Source organism: Pan paniscus, chromosome X (genome assembly GCF_029289425.2).
Source record: "Pan paniscus chromosome X, NHGRI_mPanPan1-v2.0_pri, whole genome shotgun sequence".
Taxonomy (NCBI): Eukaryota; Metazoa; Chordata; class Mammalia; order Primates; family Hominidae; genus Pan; species Pan paniscus.
In genome coordinates, this window is record NC_073272.2 from 11,902,571 (window position 1) to 11,924,857 (window position 22,287).

Below are 22,287 nucleotides of genomic sequence, written 5' to 3' on the forward strand. Positions count from 1 at the left end.
CTGCACAGGTGCTGCCTGTCCTTTTCCCACTAGCATAGTGGGGCTCCACACAGGGAGCAAGGCCTTCACCCTCCAGGAGACCTCCAGCAGTGTCTGCAGACATGTTTAGGTGTCCCAACTCTAGGGCAGGGGCCAGGGAGGCTGCTTGACATCCTGTTGTGCACAGGATGGCCCCCGCAGCAAAGACTTACCCGGCTCAGCATGGCCGCGGTGCCAAGGTCCAGAAACCTCCCCCTGGGGCTTCTTCCTGTCTTGCTCCTGAATCTTCACGATGCATGGACAAGGGGCCTACATGAGCAGGTCGCCTGCTGACTCACAGGCATCAGCCTGCTCCCCACTCACCCTGCTCCAGCCAATCGGCCCCTCGATGTTCCTCAGATGTGCAAGCACGCCTGCACTGAGCAGCCCCTCGGGCCTCCCACCGGGCCTCAGTCCCACCGAGCCAACTCCTGACCTAGCATCTGCAGCTGGCAGAATGATGGTCCGTCAAGGTGTCTGCATCCTGATCTCCACAGCCTGTGAAGATGTGGCTTTCCATGGCAAAAGGGACTTCGCGGATGTAATTAAATTAGGGATCCTGAGATGATGGGGAAATGAGCCTATGTGATCCAGGTGGGCTCAGTGTCATCACAAGGGTCCTCATAAGAGAGAGACAGGACGGTCAGCAGTAGAGAAGGAGATGTGAGGTTGGAATCAGAGATCAGAATAGTGTGGGGCCAGGAGCCAAGGAGCACGGGCAGCCCCTAGAAGCTGGAAGGTGCAAAGAAACAGATTTTCCCCTGGAACCTCCAGAAAGAACGCAGCCCTGTAGACCCATTTTCGACTTCTGCCCTCTAGAAATGTAAGGGAATAATAGGTGTTGCTTTAAGCCATTAAGCTTGTGGTAATTTGGGGCAGAAAATAGCAAACTCATACAGTGCCCTTGGCCTGTTCTGTCTTCTCTGTCCGGAATGGGGTGGCTTTTCTCCAAATTGTCACATGACCTCTCCTTTTGATCACCTTGTTAAGAGAGGTTTCCTTGACCATCCTGAATAAAACCTCACCACCCTGTCCTCACCCCGGTCCCCCTGATTGGCTGAGCAAATGTTATTACCTAACCAGTGTTTACTTTTCTTACTGCCTGTCTCTCCCTGTGAAAACGTAAATAACCCTCATGAGTGCAGGGATTGTAGGTCATTGCTGTAAGCCCAGCAGCTACATACTTGGTGAATATTTATTGAATGAGTAAATGAGGGTCCCGTGTGGTTGCATTTGCTATTTGGCCTTTGCCCCTGGGACGGGGCAAGCCAGGGCAGTCCCGGGGCCAGGTCAGCTCCAGGCCAACTGCTCTGCTCCTGGGTCCCTTCCTCAAACCTCCATCCAGGTGTGAGCCTTGGGGTCTCTCACCTTGACTTGAGAAGGGAAAGGGCTTCAAGACATGGGTGCCTTTAGGGATCTGAGGTAGGCAAGGAACTGTCTCTCCCTTTCAAGGACTATGTTCAAGGTGTGATACGTCAACACACTGAGCTAGACTAACAGTTCTGGACCTTCATGGACATTCAAAAGGGCTACTAGCCTTTGAACTCCATAATTAATCCTCTCCTTGGGGGTTGGAGAAAATGGCATTGGAGTTGGGTCCTGAAGGAGTGCTGGGATTCCAATCGCTGTCCATTGGGGATGGGCTTTCTCAGGTAAGAGTGGGGGTCAGGAGTGGGGGTAAGGTGTCACTCTGCAGCAGCTGGACTGGCCTGGAATTGCAGAGCAAAGGCCAGCCAGGCTGGAATGGAGGATGCATGAGCAGGGAGGCAGGCCACGGCATGGGGGCCACGATGCCCTGAAGAGGGGTCAGAATTGCTGGGCATGCTGGGACATTTGAGTTGGAAAGATTAAGTGTGAGCCATTCAGATGGTGGTATGTGGAGGAGGGCCATTTGAGGAACCCAGATGGCATAGAGATGAAGTCACCGAGCAGCTGGGCTCACCTTGGGAGATGGAACACAGGGAGAAAAGAGGAGATGCCAGGACTGAGCCTGAGGAAGTCCAATCAAAGGCCTGGCGAGGACGAGACTGGCCAGAGGGGTGTAGTAAAAGGTCCGAGAGGGGATGGCTGGGGCTGGAGGAAACAAGAAGAGGAAGTACACCTGAGAAGACACTTATGTCCACGGGCCCAGTGGCTGTGAAGGAACGAAAAGGGAGTGGTACCATTGGCCGACAGGCAGGCCTCTGCTTCCCAAGCCCAGCCTGAGGTGTCCTTAGTCCACAGTGCATGGGAAAAAGGAGGGCCAGCGGCAGGTGTTCCTAAAGCCAACTCGCTGCTTTCCAGTCAAAGAAGCCTCTCATTCTCAGTGATACATACATACGTACATACATACATACATATAAATATATATAATTAATATATGTTTTATATATATTTAATACATATTATATATTTTTATATATTATATTTATAATATGTGTTTAATATACATTTTTTCATATATATTTTTTTCTGTTAAAACATCTTTCTCTTAATTAACTAATGATGATCATTGATGTGAATTGGTTTTTTCCAAAAGTCTTTACTTGGCAAAATAACAAGCTGGCAGTCCTAAATTGTTGCCGTCAGCACATCCCCTTTCTTAAATTGGACTGGCCTGGGGGAAGTGTGACAGAGATGGTGCTCTCCCTGGAATTAAAGGAGGAGGATGACCCTAAACAGGGTTTCCAGAGGCTCACAGTAAAGTGGAGGGTCATTTGAAAGGCAGATCTTGGTTTTGACCATGAGTTTGGTGTTTTCAGTGGACTTGAAGCTGCTTAGAAACATCCATGAAGTGTTCTTGTCGGTGGAGTCCGCAGTGGAGATTGCAGTTTGCTGAGTCATTGATTGCAGCTCCCTCCGGGCTCTGGTTCCCAGATGCGGCGGTGCACGTCTCCAGTCCCCTTGGTGTGATTGTTTCTGCCTCCAGTCATTCCACATTGGTTACTGTAGCTAAGGCTTGACCAGTAAGTGCATGCCTGCCATGTGAACTACTCAGTTGTAGGTCACATAACCCTTAGCAGCCTGGGCAAGGCCCTAGACTTTACATACCTTGTAGCGTTGTCAGGATAGTCTTGGCTCCCCTCTGCCCCATCCCTGTAGACAGACAGAAGGCTAGGAAGGGTTGATGTTATCAGGTCTCCCCAGCACCAGATGAGCGATTTCATTACAATGGTGTTTTCCGAGTGTTCTGATGGACTGCCTCTAAGTGAGGCACGAGAGTAGAACGATATAGACTTGGGGAGAGAGCAGTGGCCAGTGGTTCTCTGGCAAGAACTCAACATTAACATTCCAGGAGCCAGGTGCTGAGTACCACAGGCAAAGCATGGTGGCTTTGAGGTCCCGTCCATGGTCTCTTCCTCGGCCCCCTTGATCAGGCTGGGAGATAATGTCTCTGATATCCCTGTGAGCGTCCCTGGAGAAGTGGTGTGCCATGAGCAGGAAGGCATCATGTACCCCCCATCAACCCACCAAAGCATGAAAAAGAACACGTTGCTCTTAGTGGCAGTGTTAGCAAAGAATAATGCGTTCTTCCCTGCTCCCTCATTCCAAGCCTAAGGGACATCATGTGCCCTTTCCTCTTGCCCAGGTGAACTTCTATTAGATTAGTGCCACAATTCAGTGTCGTCTTTTCATTCTGCTACTTCGCCCTTGGACATTAATCTCCCAGCTCTCATTCCTGAAATCATTTCACCCTGCAAGCTTACCTTCCCTACTGTATTAGGTTCTGCAGAGAAACAGAACCAACAAGAGTAGGGGTAGGGAAGAGAAGGGAGAGAGATTATTTTATTATAGGAATTGGCTCACGCAATTATGGAGGCCAGGAAGTCCCACCATCTGCAAGCCGGAGACCCAGGAAAGCCAGTGGTCTCATTCAGTCCAAGTCTGAAGGCCTGAGAACTGGGGGTGGGGTGGGGTGTGGAGTGGGGTGGGTGGGTGGTCATAGTGTAAGTCCCAGAGTCTGAAGGCCTGAGAACCAGGAGCTTTGGGGTCTGAGGGCAGAAGGTGGATGTCCCAGCTCAAGAAGACAGACAGAATTCACCCTTCCTCCACCCTTTTGCTCTATTCAGTCCCTCAATGAATTGGATGGTGCCCACCCACATTGGTGAGGGTAGATCTTCTTTGCTCAGTCCACTGATTCAAATGCTTATCTCTTCCAGAAATTCCTTCCCAGACACACTCAGAGATAATGTTTTTACCAGCTATCTGGGCAAGCTTTAGCCCAGGCAACTTGACACACAAAGTAAACCATCATGTATATCCTCTGCAGAACCTCCTGTGCTTTGCCACTTCTGAACAGTGGAGGATTTTATGCCTTAGGCATTTTGGAGGTCTTTCCTTGCACATATATATTTGAGATTATTTTTAAGATGTGGGAAATTGTCAAAAATGCCGAATTCTGGACAATGAGGGATTTCATATATATATATATATATACATTCAGATTTTTTTTCTTTCCTTTTTTTTTTTTTTTTTTTTTGAAGACAGGGTCTCGCTCTGTCACCCAGGCTGGAGTGCTGGAGTGCTGGAGTACAGTGGCGTGATCTTGACTCACTACAACCTCCGCCTCCTGGGTTTAAGCGATTCTTGTGTCTCAGCCTCCTGAGTAGCTGGGATTACAGGCACGTGCCACCATGCCTGGCTAATTTTTGTATTTTTAGTAGAGACGGGGTTTCACCATGTTGGCCAAGGCTGGTCTCGAACTCCTGACCTCAAGTGATCCACCCACCTCAGCCTTCCAAAGTACTGGGATTACAGGTGTGAGCCACCCCACTCAGCTGGATTTCATATATATTCAGATTTAAAGGAAGTTTGTGGAAGTGGAACTCATAATTCTGAGTGGTGGTGTGATTTCTAGAGAATTCTCTGGCCAAACGACCACTATCATGATGACTAGTTTTGTGTTTTTAACTGTGGGTCCTGTGAAGCGTACCAAAAGGACTGCTTGCACCTTGCCTCAGGAGCGCCTCTTCGGATTCCCAAGGCAGACCTAATGATAGGAATATTCACACTATTGATTTTAACATTTCAGAAATTTTAAAAGTGAAGTTGAAAGAGCAAGTCTTCTTGAAGCAATCCCAATGACGCAGATGGCTCCTTATTTTTAACTTAAGGGCGCTTGTTCCAGAACTGTGCACAAACTGTAGCTGTTACCATAGAAACACTCTCAGTCCAGATAGGAACAAAACATTCGGTCCATCCAGTTTCTCTGCCTCTTAGTTTTTGTTGCCAGGATCAGTCCTGCTGTTCATCAGTTGTCGAGGATCAGTGTAGTGTTATGATTCCAGTTGAATTTGATCAATCACTTGGATTTTTTCATTTCTCAAATGACTTCCTATCTGGGTTTTAGGGGTGGGGCACAGTTGTGAGAAATAAGGAAAAGCATCTTTGCCACTGTGGCTCTGTCTTCCCTATTCTGGTCAACACGAAGAAGCCTGTAGACTCACTGCTTTTTATTTGATGAAGTTGCTCTCTGAAGATCTGTCTGTTGCAAAGGGAGAAGATGTCAGGGCTGGGAAGCTGAGGACGGGGTGAGATATTGGTGTATTAGTAGACCTTTCTTATCCCACATATTCTAGATTCAGACTTCTCAAACTTCTGACATAAAGAGTTGAGTAGAATGGACGCTGGTTTAGTTCAATCAGCTGAAGTGATTTCATTGTCCATCTGACTTACATCTCAGCTGTTTTCTTTAACCTTTGCTTTTTATTTAAATGGGTATTTACAACAAGAAAACTAAGAGAAAATGTAGGGAGTATCGAACCTGTAGCCGTAATTGCAATCTGAAGGTATGAGGCTCTAAGCTGACCCCGCGTCCTGGAATGTGCCATTGGGATCCCTCACGACTCATCACCATGGGATAGGACCGTGGGCTGTCCAGAGTTCTGCTTGCTATTCCAGAAAGCAACAGGATTTTAGGAACATGAGAAATGATATTGTAGACTGCAGATTTTTGGTATAAATTCAAATAATTAGGGATTATTCTTGATATGCCTCAGAACTTTTTATTATTGAAAGTGCACTGTTTTCCTATAAAAATGCAAATCGTATTTAAGATTTTCATGTGAATTGTGAGAGTCTAAATAGTTTCTGCGGCATAAATGCATGGTTTAATGGTGCCTGGGTTGTAACAGAAAAGTGTTTGGGCAAAAATCATAAGGGAAAAATGATTCATATTTTATGTCTGTCTACATTAGACCTGCTCAGGGAATAGAATTTGGGAAACACATAATAAATAAGAAACCTGCATGCTTGATTGAACATTTGCTTTCTTCACTATCAGGACACGGGGACATATATTTTAAGGCTTTTAAAGGCATTTGGGAGAGATTTTATATAGGCCATAAAATGCATTACCCCTCAAAAATAAAAATCACTGAAGAATATAGTTGGCTCACAGAAAAAAAAAATCCTCTCTAATTTTAAGCTGCTATTAGTTCTCTTTACAAAAAACTCGGGAAAGTTATTTTGTTTTGCAAACTTTAACCATGACCTTGCTTTACTTCCATGTATTTAATTTCACTGAAATGATATTTCAAAGAAAAGCCTTTCTGGAAATTGTTTTTCCTTTAATACCCAAAATTGGAACAACAGCACTCACAGGAGCGAGGCTCCAACCAGTGGATCAGCTGCTTGGCGTGGATGTAGAAGAAGGTGCATTGAAACTCAGTACATCTGTGTTTAGCCTTAGGCAGGAAGTCTGTTTCTTCAAGTAAACCTAACGTACTAAAGATACTCCCTGCAGATGGCTCGTTTCCGGCCCACGGCAAGGTAGACAAGTCATACGGTTTTAAAGGCAAAGCCGTCTTGTCTGTCTCATGGGGACATAAGAACAATCGATTGTTGAAGGAATCCTAGTGCTTTTGGCTTCCAGTACAGACAGACAGACAGATGTGCCTCTCTCGACCTTGCTGAAGCAGGCCCCAAATGTTCACACCTAGAACATGGGGACAAAGAAAGAAATTGAACTTTCCAATATGTTCCAGTTTCTTCTAGATTCATATATAGCTCTGAAATGAAGATGAGATTGTTTGCATTGTTGCATTGTTTTGAAATTTTATTATTAAACCCCACAATTGGAAGGCACAGAAATGTTTGCCTAGCATTCAGCACAGCCCAAACATTTCCAGATGGGTTGCAAGAAGTCAACCTCATCCAGATTTTGTTTCTGCTGGAGAGGTCGTCCCTTGCCGTTTGTCCTTGCATATTTTTCCTGCCAGCTGTGGGAAGTGACAGGACATGGTTTAATTTGGGCTGCTGTTCTGTTTCTTTATGCCTGCAGCAGACAGGTCTTTTGAAACTCACCCTTTGCCTCTCCTCCCTCCTGTAATTCATTTTTTTCCTCATTCTTTTTTTTCTGACAGTGCATATTACTTGAGATTTTCCTGGAAAGGTTGTGATTATCTGGAATTGGATCTTCCGCCACCTTCAACAGCTTGAATCCTTGTAGGCTAGCAGCTAACCTAGAGCTGGCAGACTCAAATGGAATCTTGATCTCTTCATATTTAAGGCTCAGAAAACTCAAAAGGAGTGTTCTGTAAAATACTTCTGTTTATATTATATGTATGATAATTAGTATGAGTATAAAATGGTCGGGCAAAATTCAGCTGGGCTCAGACTTTCCTGTGGATCAGATAAATGGAAATGAAAAAAAGTATGAGGACACAGATTTGCTGATTGTTCTTCATCTTTTATATTTATTTCTTAACTTGTCTTGGTCTACTGTAGGATGTTCCAGAAATGTCATTGGGTATAATGTCTGATTTAGCACTGACTTATTTGTGGGTTTGCTTGGAGTGTATTTTCCTTGGGCTTTGGATATATGACTGCCATAAATTTTAATTACACTAATTAGACATAGGTGGATGCTTAAGCCCAGTTGGAGTCCTAGCCCTGTTCAGCTGCCTCTGTCATTAGTTTTTCTGGTGACATGGTTTGGCACCATCTTCCAACACGTTTTCCAGACATTAGTTTTAAGTTAGAAAATAACTTGTCTAATAAAGCTACTGACATTCAACTAGTGTCTTTACCTTGTTGAAGTGGACTTGAGTAAAATGCATACATTTAAACTGTAACTTGTATACCCGTTTCTTTCCTTAACTGTGGGCTTTCAGATTCATTTGGTGGCTAGAGAGGGAGTCATGCCCGATCCTCATGAGTCCATGTGCTCGTGTCTAGTTTAGGTGGAGCCTGACTTGGCACAAGGCTGGGTGGCAGGTTTTAACATGTGTGGCAATGCTAGTCAATTGGGGATATCCACATGGCTCATAGTGTAGAGAAGTTTTCTGAGGTCTAGACCCAGCAGGTGGGAAGCCAGCCTTGGTTAGTGCCGTGGACCGCGGGCACAGGAGGAGGCAGTCTCAGGAGCACCTCTGCCCTGCATCTCCCTCGGAGGATATAGGGCCACGTGTGCCTGCCACTTCCCTGTTCTCACAGCTCTTTGTGATCTCAGAGAAGCCTTTGGATTTTGTTTTTGGGCGAGTATGCCAACTATGTCCTCCACAGCATGGGGTTCAGGTTGAGTTTGCCATTCCTAGTTTCTCCCTAGAAACATATCCCTGATCTTTAACCCTAAAGGGCTTAAAACATTCTACTCTTACTTTTAAAGGATGCTTTAAAAATACAGGCCACATCTGTTTCACTTAATCTGCATTCAACAGCACCTCATGACACAAAAAGTAATGCAGTCTGTTTGCCAAGCAAGCACTTGGAAATTTCGAGGCATGGAAACTGATAGGAGCCTCTGTTTTTCCACCTTGAGGATTGTTGCGCTTTGCATCCACCCAGATCATCTGTCACCAGCATCCATGCTCACAGGGCTGCCTCTCTTCCTCTCACATATTTGCAGGCGTGTTTGTTCACTGTTCAATGCACTCAGCTTTTGTCGAGTGCCCACTTGCTCTCTGCAAGGTGTTTTGAATTCATGTATGGCCAGGGGCTCTGGTGCAGGAAGGAGCACACAGAACCAGAAGACGCGGAGCATGGGGCTTCGAAGGTCTTTCCTTCAGGACGCCAGATGATGAGTGCATTTCTCCTTTGTTATTTTGCTAAAGCGGCTGACAGTGGTTAGACACAGCTGAGGAGGCGGGAGGCCGGCAGCACTTCTGGGGGTCCAGCATTGCTGTTTAGCTACTGATGAGGGTGGGCAGAAGAAACAAGCAGACTCCCTCCTGCTCTAGGACAGTTTCATGTAGGAAACCAGGAGTCTGAGCCGCCGAGTATGGGCATGTTGAGGGCTGCTGGCCTTTTTGTCAGTTCTTCGGAACAGGTACGATGGGGTTATTTTCATCTCGAATCTCAGGCTAAGGGAGCTTCAGGAAAAGACTTCTGCACCATTTTTTAGGACATTGTTTCCATATCCTTTTAAGTGTAAGGGTCACTTGGTGCAATCATTTCACTACTTATTTGGCAAAAGGAGTTTACAGAATCAGTGTGAGACGTGGAGAAGGTGTGAAGACGGCGTTTTCAGTCCGCCGATGTCCTTGTTTCCCCCCCGTCTCTCTTGCAGAGTCGCCAACATCCAGCAGCAGCTGGCCCGGCTTGACAATGAGTCCTGGCCAAGCACGGCCGAGGCTGACAGGGACCGGCTGCAGCTCATCAAGGAGAAGGAGGCCCTGCTGCAGGAGCTTCAGCTCATCATTGCACAGCGCCGCTCCGCGGGAGATGTGGCCCGGCTGGAGGAGGAGCGGGAGCGCCTGGAGGAGGAGCTGCGGCGTGCACGGGCCACCTCCGCACAGGGCGCCACGGAGAGGTGGGTCAGCGGGGACACAACCTCCAGTGGAAAGCCTGCTGGAAAAACTCCACGGGGTGGCTTGTGTGTGGCTGGAGGGTGTTCCTGATGATCGCTCAGAGCCTCTCCTGCCTGGATGTTCCCTGGCCTAGGAGGGGCATGCGGTGGGGGGCACTGCCTTCTGCTCCCTGGGTCTCTGGAGCCTCTGCTCCGAAGCAGGAAGTGATTGACAAGGGGGAAGGAGTGAGGGAAGATGGGTGACCTCCACCTCCGCCCACGCCCCACCCTTCCCGAAGTTGGTGCTTGGTGCTTTCACCTGCCTTTGTGGGACAGTGCCCTGAGCAGGCTGTGGTCCCGCTCCGGCCCGGGCAGCTCTGTTGCATGGGGGAAGAATTCCCTGTTCCTGACGTGGTGAGCATGGTGGGTATCCACCTACTGCTTTCCTCTCCGACTTTGATTTCTAGCCAGGAGAGCCTGCTCTTCTCTGGCATTGGGAAGCTGGCCACCTGTCGTGCGTCTGTCCTGAGGCTCCTTCACCACGCAGGACATGCAAAGCCAGAATAGTGGCTTTGGTATTCGGTGGCACTGAGTCGTTCAGCCTTTCCTCGTGTGCCGTGTGTCCTGGTTTCCATTTGCTGTGTGAGACTGCAGATTGTGTCAAAGGCTGGGCCTGCCTTCCACACTTAACGGCAGTTTCTCTGTGGCTATCAGCTGGGCTTTTGGAGAGCAGCCCCTCCCCCACGTGTTAAAGTCTTGCCCCCTTGAGCTCACATGAGCAGCTCCACAGAGACTCTAATAGATGCTTGCATGATTCGATCTGTTCAGATGCTCTTACTCCTACTGTTTCATGATGGTTGTATTGTTGGGCGTCCTTTATGCTTGGATGTTCATGGGTCATCTTCATAGGAGACAAGTCTGTGGCTTGGCACGAGGGGCTCACAGCAGCCTCAGGGAAGCGGTGGTGTTTGGAGAGTTGAGCTCAGAGTCCTAGGCAGGTGAATTTCATTTTGCCTGAGATGGTGGCATGCCCTGTCACCTCACCCGGAATCAACTGCGAGGAGAATCTGAATGTGAAAGAGCTCTTGCACGGCTGCGTTTGTTTTCAGCTAAACATTTCCTTCTGTTCCACCCCTGGTATTCTTGTATGTGTGTTCTGCATAGGAGGGCCTGGGAGTTCCTGTTGCTTCTCTGTGAAGGGGGGAGGACTTGGCCCCATAAATGTCGCCTGCATCTCAGGGCCCCACACCCACGCTCCTTTGACTGTGGCTGCTGTCACCAGTGCTGTGGCCCCTGAGTACAAGTCTGCAGCCCTCCATGGAGCCAGTGTTAGCCCCGATGCCTGGGTTCAAGGGCGGGGACAGCAAAGCCGGACCAGCTTTGACTCACATGGGGGTCTCTCGTGAGACCAGCCCAGGTGCTGAGTCCTGGGACTCAGAGCCCTCGACCAGGACCTAATCGCCCCAAGCGTGTTTCCTGAATCTGCTGCTAAATGACCTTGGCCGGAAAAGCACATCCACATGTGCTAAGCACTTGCACGCACATCGCATGGGGGTGGGGCTCTTGTAGCTCTGGGCTTTCTGTGCCGGTACACGCAGGGCCCATTTCTCCATGCAACCTCCCTTCATTGGAGGGGTGTTTGCAGTTTGCAAGTATGAGGCCACATGGTAGGAGGCTTCCCCCAGCACAGGCTGGCAGCATTAGGAGACCCGGCGTGGGCCAGGTGCAGAGAGAGAGTGAGGTTGGTGCCTTAAGGCTGAGCCGTGCCAGCTGTAGAGCTGGGCCCAGTCTGCCTGTCTCACCTGCAGTGTCATCAGCAGCAAATGGGAGGCGTTTGCCGGGCTGGGGGTGTCATCCGGGGGAGAAAGAGAGAGATGCGCACCTCCTTCAGGCCTCCCGCCCCGGCAGATGATACGTGCGGCAGCCTCCCAGCTGCTCAGAGCCAGCATCTCTGGAGGGAGCTGGTGCACGTCTCCTGGGCTGAGGGAGCAGGCTTGAGGTGAAGGACACATACCCTAGATAATCTCTCGGATGGCTCATGTCAACGCTTGCGACATCCTTTGCTATTTTAGCTTGCTCATGTTAGTGTGTGGCAGGCATTTATACAAGATGCTGATGTTCAACAGAGAACCCCACGGCTCGATTACAAGATGCCTGCCATCCTGAGAAATTCTCTTTCCAAGGATGACTGCTTTTATTATAGGGGTGATTATAAAATGAAAGGTCTATCAAAAAGCAAAAATTTGGTTCTGCTGAACCTGAAGTCATGTTTTCCTTTGTCATAATTTAATGACATCTTTACAATAAAGTACTTTATGTAAAGTAAATAAAGACAGTAAATTAGACTTTATATTTTCTTAATCTGTTAGCTTACTTTTCTACTCCTTTTCATAGCAGTGGTAAATATTCTTTGAAGTTCGTTTCCTTTGAATTGGAGACACAAGGCTATGTGCTTTAGGAGTTGGGCCCTGGCCAGTTTTATGCCAGGAAACTGTATCCCCTTTTTTTGTTGTTGAAAAAATAAGTACAGAAGTCAGGCAAATGTCTAAGACTCTTATTTTAGCAGTTTATGTTCCAGCCAGTTTTTAGATGTCTCAGTTATTGCCAGCGTGGCCCCTGTTTGGTAAGAAAGTTACATTTTTAGTCATCTGCAACTTTCAGAATAACCAGCATAAAATTAGACTGCAAATGTGGGCAGTCATGGGCACTTGTGTGTGATCTTGTATCCAGATGCGCTGTCTCTTGCGTGCTCCGAAATGCACCTGTTTGTATAATGACAAATGTGTTGTATTGGATAGAAGGGGGGAATTTGATCTAAAACTTTTTTCACTACAGATAAAACAATCTGAAAATAAGTCATGACTAAAGACAGTCTAAAACCGAGCCGTACATATGAATGTATCTATATGTCATATGTGTGAAAACAGAGCTGGAATGTGCCGACGGATTTAGCGATGGGTTGGAAATTCTACCCTGGTCACTCAAGAGTGGAGCCAGTTTTCAGTAGGAACTCAATTTAGATTCTATTAATTTGGGATTTGAGCTAATAGAATTCAGGTTGGGTTAGAATTTCTGAAAAGCATTAAGAAAAAAGTTAGTAGCCTTGGACCGGGCTTGGGTAAATTCCCTACAACAAATTGCTTCCTGGAGCTGGTCACTGTTTGCCACTGGATACGCTCTGCTGGTGTCGTCTCTGCCCCTGGAGTCCTCTGTGACTTAATAGTGTCCCGGTGCTTGTGAGAGTGGGTTCCAAGTTACAGCTCCAAAGCCCAATGAGGGATGTATTTTGAACTCACTTTTAAACTCCCTTTGAAAACTCTCGGCTCTCCATCTTCTGAAAAAGATGGGGTTTTTGAGGATATCGCCCTGGATAAGCGTCAGATAGGATGTGAGTATCACAGAAAATTGGGGAAATGTTTTTCAGTAGTAAAAGAAATGCCTGTTTGTTGGTAATGTGCCTTGGCTTTAGGGTCAATCCAGCCTGACCGAACTTTGAGCTTGCGTAGCAGAGGCAAGCTACTTTATATGAGTTTCTTCATCTGTAAAGCAGGGATAGAATCCAAAGACCAGTAAGGAATGAGGCAGTGCATACAAAGCAGTGTGCCTTTCTATAAGCCCCTCAGTGGAACTTTTTTTTTTGAGATGAAGTCTCGCTCTGTCGCCCAGGCTGGAGTGCAGTGGCGCGATCTCGGCTCACTGCAAGCTCCGACTCCCGGGTTCATGCCATTCTCCTGCCTCAGCCTCCCGAGTAGCTGGGACTACAGGTGCCCGCCACCACGCCCGGCTAATTTTTTGTATTTTTAGTAGAGACGGGGTTTCACCGTGTTAGCCAGGATGGTCTCGATCTCCTGACCTCGTGATCTGCCCGCCTCGGCCTCCCAACGTGCTGGGATTACAGGCGTGAGCCACCACGCCTGGCCCCAGAATTGCTTTTTAAACGTTACTTTCATTTGTACAAGCTATCAGAACATTTTCCTTAAAAATTAAAATATCATAGGTAACTGGAATCTTAGAACATTCTACTCAAGAGTTTATTACAGCTGTTCTCAAACATTTTGGTCTCAGAACCTCCTTCCAATGTTAAAATGCTGAGGCTCCCAAAGAGCTTTTGTTTGTGTTGGTTTTTTTAAAGTTCTTTTTTCTAACTGTTTTGTTTTGTTTTTCATTTTTCCCCACCCAGGGACCTATCAGTGTTTATGTGGATTTTTATCTGTCAGTATTTGCTAATTTAGAAGTTAGCGCTGGGAAATTTTTTAAATATTTATTTATTAAAGATAACAATAGGCAGGGCACAGTGGCTCATGCCTGTAATCCCAGAACTTTGGGAGGCCAAGGCAGGAGGATTACTTTAGTTCAGGAGTTCGAGACCAGCCTAGGCAACATGACAAAACCTCATCTTTACAAAAAATACAGAAGTTAGCTGGGTGTGGTGGCACATGCCTGTGGTCCCAGCTACTTGGGAGCCTAAGGTGGGAGGATGGCTTGAGCCCGGGAGGTGGAGGTTGCAGTGAGCTCTGATTGCACCACTGCACTCCAGCCTGCACAACAGAGCAAGGCCTCATCTCAATAAATAAAAAAAGACAATAAAAACCCTATTATGTGTTAATATTAGTAACATTTTTATGACTGATAACTTTTTTGAAACAAAAAACTATAGTGAGAAGAGTGGTATTATTTGCCCTTGCCATCCATCTCTTTAGCATCTGGCTTGCTAGAAGGCAGCTGCTTTGGCCATTGGTGCATTCGGCCTGTTGAGATAGGGTCATTTTGAGTGAACACGTGAAGACCATCTAGCTGCTTACCGATATGCCATTGGGAAAGAGGGGACCTCATAGGACCCCTGAAGGAGTTTTGGGGATCCGCCAGGGGTCTTTGGATCATGCTTTGGAAACCATTGGTTTCAATATATGATATTGAACTTGAAAGTGGGTTGTGTCGTGGCTCCATTTAGGATGATGCTTGTTACTCTCTTGCCAGCTGACCTCTGCATGGCACCATTTGGAATTTTGTTTGCATCAAGAGAAACAAAGGCTCATCAGAATTTATGGCATGTGGTTGAAACTTGTAAACAAACTCAGACTGGTTTGTCTTCCTTATCCTAAGTTGGTGGCGCATCTGTTTCCTTTATGGGTGATAGCAGCTCTTTGTCAATCACGTGTCATCTGCCGTACATTATTTTATCTATGCAGCATCAGTTCCCCGAGCTGGAGATTGTGGACTCCATTTTTACAGGTAATGAAACTAAGGGCTCAGAGAGGGTGAGACATTTGCCTAAGGCCACACAGCTTGTGAGTGACTGGCCAGGTGGGATTCTCTGAATCCCAGGCTGCTGTCAGACACTGTGTCTGGTTTCCTCTCACTCCCACCTAGCCAAGCTCTTTAAACCCCTTCGGCATGTCCCCTTCCCTGTTGGTGGAAAGAGGAAGGTATTAAAGGGGCCTACTGTGGCCACACGTCACAGTGTCATTTCCATTTGTAAACCAGGAGTGTTTCCTTCTAGAGGCAAACATATTTATTCATGGAGTTGTCCAACAACTGTGTATTGAGTGCCTATCCACGATAGGCTCGATTCTAGGCGGTGGGCTTACTGCAGTAGGAATAAATTTTATTCTACAGAATTACTAAGTAGAAAAAAGTAGAAGGAAGGAAAACAAAAATACCTCCAACCCCATGGCCTGGAGATGGCAACGGCTGCTGTTTTGTTTCATTTGCTTCTAATGTTTTAACTGTATAGATCTTAGAATTATATTTGTTCTTGTCTAGAAGATGGGCTAGTATGAGGGAATCTGATTTGTTCCAAGGAATTTCAACAGATGACTGCGTGCTCTGCGTTTGAGCTCATCTGCTAGTTATCTGTCCTTCTGCTCACTTACCACTCCTCCCATCCATCCAAGCAGCCATCCCCAGCCACCCACCCAGCCAGCCATCTAGCCACCCACCCAGCCACCCATCCAGCCACCCATCCAGCCACCCACCCAGCCACCTACCCAGCCAGCCATCCACCAACCCAGCCACCCATCCAGCCACCCACCCACCCATCCAGCCACCCACCCATCCAGCCACCCACCCACACATTGACCCATCCCTGTGCCCACTCCTCTTCTCACGCATCCCCTCCCCCGTGCACTGTGTGTGGCGCATCCACAGAGTAGCAGGCACTGCTCAGGGTGCCAGGGATGTATTTTTCAAACGGGACAAAAGCAGTCTCTGTGATCTTGGCCCTTGTGACCTGGGTGCTTTTAGAATGGGTGGTGATTGCAACCTAATTCAGCTGGAGGGAATTGATAGTGGAATGTCTTGTTCTGAAAATATTCTCCCTGTCTTTGAAATGTACTAATCGACTGTCTTCTTACCTACAGGATTCTGCTTCAGGAAAAAAGGAATTGTCTACTTCTGCAGCTGGAAGAAGCCACCCGCTTAACATCCTACCTCCAGTCCCAGTTAAAAAGGTAGGTTACTTTCAAAGAGAAAACTGTACTTGTTCATCATGTTCCAATGACTGGTACATGAACTCGTTTCTTGTAGCTTATTTTTCTCCTACTGGAGCTTGACCTGAAATGTTGTTAACACAGAATGGATACATTATATTTTTAACATGCTACTACTGTATGACTCAAGGAATATGGAGAGAACCACATTTGGCTTCAGGGTAAATAAGAGGCCTGAAGTCAGATGTATTCAAGGATTTTGTAACCTAATTAACAGTTTCAGAAGTGTACATCTATACACATGCGCATTTTTATTTTGGGTTTTTTTTAAAAGCATATGAATTTTTTAAGCTAGTAAGATTTGGCTGCTCAAGAATGGCCCTGCGCACATTCTTCAGCCCTTACCATATGGTAGAGTGCAATGTCAAGGGCCTCAGATGTGTCATTTTCTCAGATACTCCTCCTAACAATGCCCGAGGTGGCAACTGTTCTCACCCCAGCCCCAGTGAGCCCGTGGGAGCCCAGACGGGGTGAATGGCTTGACCAAGTGTACCTGGCTAGTATGTGTTCCAGCCAGGACTGGGACTGGGACTTGGGCACGGGTCTCTGCTGTTGCCCACTGCTCTCTGCCACCCTTTCCGTGCTCACAGGGTGAGCAGGGGTGGCTGCCCTGCCATCTCAGATGGCCATGCTGTCTCATTTCAGCCTGTGTGCCAGCACCCTGACGGTGTCCTCGGGGAGCAGCCGCGGGTCTCTAGCCTCCAGCCGCGGGTCTCTGGCCTCCAGCCGGGGCTCCCTGAGCTCGGTCAGCTTCACGGACATCTACGGCCTCCCGCAGTATGAGAAGCCCGACGCTGAGGGCAGCCAGCTTCTACGCTTCGACCTCATTCCCTTCGACTCTCTGGGGCGAGATGCTCCCTTTTCAGAGCCCCCAGGCCCCTCGGGCTTCCACAAGCAGAGGCGGTCCCTGGACACGCCCCAGTCCCTGGCGTCGCTGTCCTCCCGCTCCTCGCTGTCCTCGCTGTCGCCCCCAAGCTCGCCCCTGGACACGCCCTTCCTCCCTGCCTCGCGGGACTCGCCGCTGGCGCAGCTGGCAGACAGCTGTGAGGGGCCAGGCCTGGGCGCCCTGGACAGACTGCGGGCACACGCCTCGGCTTTGGGGGACGAAGACTTACCAGGCATGGCGGCCCTTCAGCCACACGGGGTCCCCGGGGACGGGGAAGGGCTGCACGAGCGAGGACCCCCACCAGCCAGCGCTCCCGTGGGTGGAAGTAAGTGCGGATGCGGCCTCCTGCGGGGCGAGGGTTACCTGCAGGGCAGAAACTGTGGGGTCCGGAGTAAGGACGGCTGGCTTTCCAGGTCCATGGTGAGCTTTACGTTTAGGAATATTGATGTGATCGGGAAGAGCATACACCTGCTCTTTCTGATCTGTGTTGGGGAAAGATCATTGAAATTGACAAAGTTGTCTTTCCTAGGTATTTGGCTTGTTTTCAAAAAATACTTAATTGTTGAAAACTAGGGTAAGAACTACACAGGCTTCCACATTCAGAGGCTGCTGGAGATGGATTAGGGCCTTCATGACCTTTGCAGCGTGCGTGCCGAGATGGAACCGTCAGTGTGTGCCCGCCTGAGACCATTATGCCAACAGGTGTCTGGTTGTAGCTAGTGGAAATCTCGACTTCTTTTGTTGCTTTGACATCTCTTTATCTTTTATAGTTTTCATAGTTTTCAAGAACATAGGTCTATCAAATGTGGAAGTGAAAATAATTGTGTAATTTCAAAAGACATGCCTGTAAGTATCGGTCATTTCTACTGATTTGGTTTCTCTGGTGATTCTTCAAATGGAAAAACACGGAGCTCCGTGGAGCCTCATCCATTCAGTTGGTGTTGGTTCAGCTCCTCCTCGGAGCTGGGGTCTTTCAGCTTGTAGCCTGCGTGGAAGACCAAACTGCTATTGAAGGGAATATTGACCCCATGTGCTTTTCTCAGCCACCCATGGCAACTTTATCTTCCTTTGGTTTTAAAGAGGATCAAGAACAAGGTCTCCCGTTCCTGAAGTTCAGCCCATTTAATTGACTTTTATTTGCACAGCAAAAATGTTTTAAATGTTCCATTTAGGCAAACACTAGATAATTTGTACAGCATAGTGGATCTCAGCCAGGGGTGTTTTTGCGTCCTGCCCCTGGGGAACACTTGGCAATGTCTGGAAACATTTTTGGTTGTCACAACTAGGGGATGGGAGATGCTCCTGGCATCTGGCGAGTGTAGGCCAGGGATGCTGCTAAGCACCCTACCATGCACAGGGCAGCACCCCCTCCCCCTCAAGAATGGTCCAGCCCCAAATGTCAAGAGGGCTGAGGCTGAGAAACCCTAGTCACGTACTATGGAGTATTTATGCGGCAAGGGGTAGAAATAAAACTAGAGAGCAGAACCAGTGTGGTGTAGTGGAAACAGCTTCAAACTAGCAGCTGGGAGACCAGGCTTTTGTTCCCTGCCCTGTCCACTTCTAGCTGTGTGACCTTGAACACATACCTGGACTGAGTCTCACCTTTTCCACCCTTGAATGCAGTGATCTTTGTGACCCCTTCCATTCGCCACCATTCTGTTACCCAAGAGATAGATGGATTGGTAGATCAATAGATAGGTTGATCACTCTATAAAATAGTAGTCTGTTGGCACTTACGTGCGTAACCAGAGGCCATCATGTTCTGAGACTGCCCCAGGGCTTTTTGGCATCTCTATTTTGGTGTCTGCCCCTGTGTTTGCAAACACACTTTGGTATCCCCAGATGCATTGTTTCTGAAGTCCATATATGCAGGTATCCTTCATTAGCTTTGTTCCTCTTTATAACCACAGGTTGAGTGCTCCATGTTTATTCCGTTCAGTCAGAAAAGAAATATCCAATTAGGACTTCTTTCTTAGTCTCCCTCCTCTCTCCCACCACCTTCTCCTTAAGGGATTGAGATTCCAGAATGTCAGTCTAGTTAGGCATAAAATCTGCACAAGGCCCAAGGGCCACTTTGGGTCAGAGGAGAGACAGAGTGGGAGGGAGAAGCGCTGACTTAATTTCACATCCTGATTTCTTTATTTTTTCCTTTGCTTTCCGTGGCAGATGCTATAATGGTTGAAACTTCTTGGACTGGGAAGTATTTGCTTACGTGTGTAGACACTGCCATCTCGTGGTGGAGTCATATGTCATTCGTGATTATTTCTTGTATTATACTGCCATCTTGTGGCGGATTTGTATATGACATTGGTGATGAATTCTTGTATGGCACTGCCATCTGGTGGCGGATTCTTATATAACACCGCCGATAAATTCCTGACTGACACTGCCATCTGGTGGTAGATTCTTATATGACATCGGTGGTGGATTCTTGCGTGACACTGCCGCCTAGCGGTAGCTTTTTATGATACTGCCATCTGGTGGTGGTTTTATATGTTACATATATTACATTGTTTCAAGGACACATATGTATTATGTTGTTCTAAGGACACGTTTATTTGTATCCTTAGAAACTTGAAATAGTTGACCCTGCTGGGTGTCCCCAGAGGGCCGGGTTGGGTAGCCAGCTTCAGGCATGGACACAGGGGGGCTCCTCGCCTCCCCTGCCCCATCATGTATCAGCTGTGCTGGGAACACTGCAGTCTAAGTTTGGCCCCCAGCAAGTCTTAGTAAGACAAAATTTTTGTAAGATAAAAATCAAAGTTGTCCAAACTTGCAAACCAGCCTCTGAATGATTTTTTCCTTGTGTTTTCAATCAATCGGAGGAAACAGAAGGCAGGTCGGAGGAGTGGGGCAATACACTGTGATCTTTCATACTATTTACGTTTTTGTTACAGTTTTGTCTTCCCTGGATTTTAAAAGTCAAATGTGTTATGATTATGAAATACTTAGCTATTTTCATCTACCCATTAGTATTTGCTAATCAAAACCCGTAAAAATCTTGACTTTGCTCATATTGATGTTTTTATGGTATTGATATTCCGTTTAATGTTGTTGGCTTAAATTCTGCAGTGTTTTCACTTTGTGCTTTTTTTTTTTTAATCTCTTCTCATGCGGCTCGACAGAAGTGCTCACTGTAAGTGGCCTTGGGAGTCCCCTTGCTCAGTGTTGTTGCTCAAGCCCCAGGCATACGTTTGTGCTGTGGATGGATGTGTTCAGGATGGCTGGGGTGTGGCCAACGACGGTTATCTTATAGCTGTGCTTCAACACAAGTTAGCAATTGGCCTTATTGTTATCTCATTGTTAATATTCAAGCTGTTTAAGAACTTTCCTAGAAGCTTTCACTGTTCATTCCCTGTGTGTGTTTGTTTCTGGAATGTAATGGCGTTCATTGCTGTCATATGCCACCTGGCAGCTTTGCTATGCTGTGGTTTTGACTGTATTTTATTCCTTTTTACCAAGCAGTGTTCACGTCCTTGGCTCTTAGTGTCTGTCTGTCTTGAATGATGAAAAGGGAGTAAAGAGATTTTCACATGAACATGGGGAAGATTTGACCCGTCTCCCTGGCACTGCTCCTGAGGGTCCACCTCTGTGCCTTGAAGCCCCAGGGCAGGTGTCCAGGGTGTGGAGCGTGGAGTCTGTGCTTTTTCTCAGCCGGGGCAGTTGCCAACAGGACTTCCTCCTGGCAGTTCCTACTTCCGCCCACCCTGTGGGTCCAGTGACTCAGCCTGGGCTTCGAGGATTAGCTCCTTCATTTCTTTCCTCTCTGCATTGACTTCTATGGCAATGATGAGAGAGAAACGTGGCCAGACTTGCGCCTTGGGCTGGGGTGGTTGCAGGTGCTTAGGCTCGTTACCTGGTGCTGTTTCCCTGCAGGCATCTACAGCTGAGTCTGGGGACCACGCGTGTCAAGGCTGGGAATGCAAATGGTAGTGGTGGTTTCCTTTGCTGGGGGTTGATGCAGTGGTTGGGGGGGCTTCCATTTGCAGTTGAGGGCCAGGTGTTTGGGTCCTTCCATGTGGCAGGGATAAAGAGGAGAGCTGGCGTCTGGAGTCATGATCTGTCTGAGAGGCAGTGCCTCCAGCCACCCTAGGATGGAGGCCAGCTTCCAGCCCTGGCTGATGGGGGAGAAGCAGCGAATTCTCCAGATGTGGTATGGCAGACCTTTGGAAGATTCACTCGGCCTCCACTTAACCTTGTGAGGCCAAAGGCCACAGCCCCATGTGTTCTGCGTGCTGTTGAACATGTTTGTATTTCATTGGCGTGGATGATAATTTGGTTGAAAGGAGAGATGGTCACCAGTGGACTCAGTTTAGGAAGGCACAAAGGTCAACCCTTTCCGTTTCTAGAACTTAGCCAAAGAAAAGTGCGGAGATGGAAGCGGGAGCTGGCTTTGAGTGACGGTGGAGTGCCCAGCTGGGGCTTCCAGTTTGATTCCGTGTTCCGGCCGAGTGTGCCCCTCCACAAAACAGACTCCTGGGCTCACAGTTGCATTTAGCGCAGGAAGATGATATACACGTTTGTATTGGTTTTGTTAAAAGGAACTTATTGCTATGAGGAAATGGGTAGAAACGGCTGATGAAATGTTAAAAGGAAACATTTCAATGGCTATTTTTGGCTCTTGAATAAAATAGATGTGAAAGATAAAAATAAGCGTAGCAGGAATAGCAGCGTGCTAACCCAGAAGGGCGGCTGGAAGGCTCCTGCCTGCAGTCACTGAGACAGCCACGCTTGAGCCCCAGCTTCCTCCCCCGGGGCCGCAGGCCTCCCAGGTGGTGTTTTCAGAGAATGAGTGTGGGTTCAACTGTGTCCTCTGCTTTGAAGGTTGCTAATTTTTCTAGGGTTTATTTGGATAATTAAAATGTTTTTTTCCTGAGTATAAAAGCAGTATTTGTTGTATAAAACATGGGAAATACCCGACAGCATAAAGAAGGCAGTGAAAACCATGACCTCTTGGCGAGCGCCGCTGCTGTTCCCATCGGGCTAATGCTGCTTTCCTGTCTTGTGGGTGTGCACGGCTTTCAGAAAGTGCCATTTGAGGGGCTTCTCATCGTCATCTTATGTTCTGTGTGTTCATTAAGGGGGTGGAAATAGATTTATGAATCCAAGAGGTAGCAGAAGTTCATTTCTTCAATTTTCCCATATGAAAAACAACTAGAGCACAGCATGTCTCCGTGTGTGTGTGTCCC

The 22,287-nt window shown here is 47.6% G+C and overlaps 1 protein-coding gene across 2 annotated transcripts in view; it reads left to right on the forward strand.

The window, feature by feature from the left end:
* WWC3 (WWC family member 3) overlaps positions 1 to 22,287 on the forward strand; it is a 129,733-nt gene that overhangs the window by 85,558 nt on the left and 21,888 nt on the right. For both annotated transcript variants that reach the window (XM_034950643.4, XM_063601874.1), the window contains exons 9-11: positions 9,506 to 9,748; positions 16,084 to 16,173; positions 16,858 to 17,423. In XM_034950643.4, coding sequence (XP_034806534.1) covers positions 9,506 to 9,748; positions 16,084 to 16,173; positions 16,858 to 17,423 — 899 coding nt within the window. The remainder of the gene's footprint in view (positions 1 to 9,505; positions 9,749 to 16,083; positions 16,174 to 16,857; positions 17,424 to 22,287) is intronic.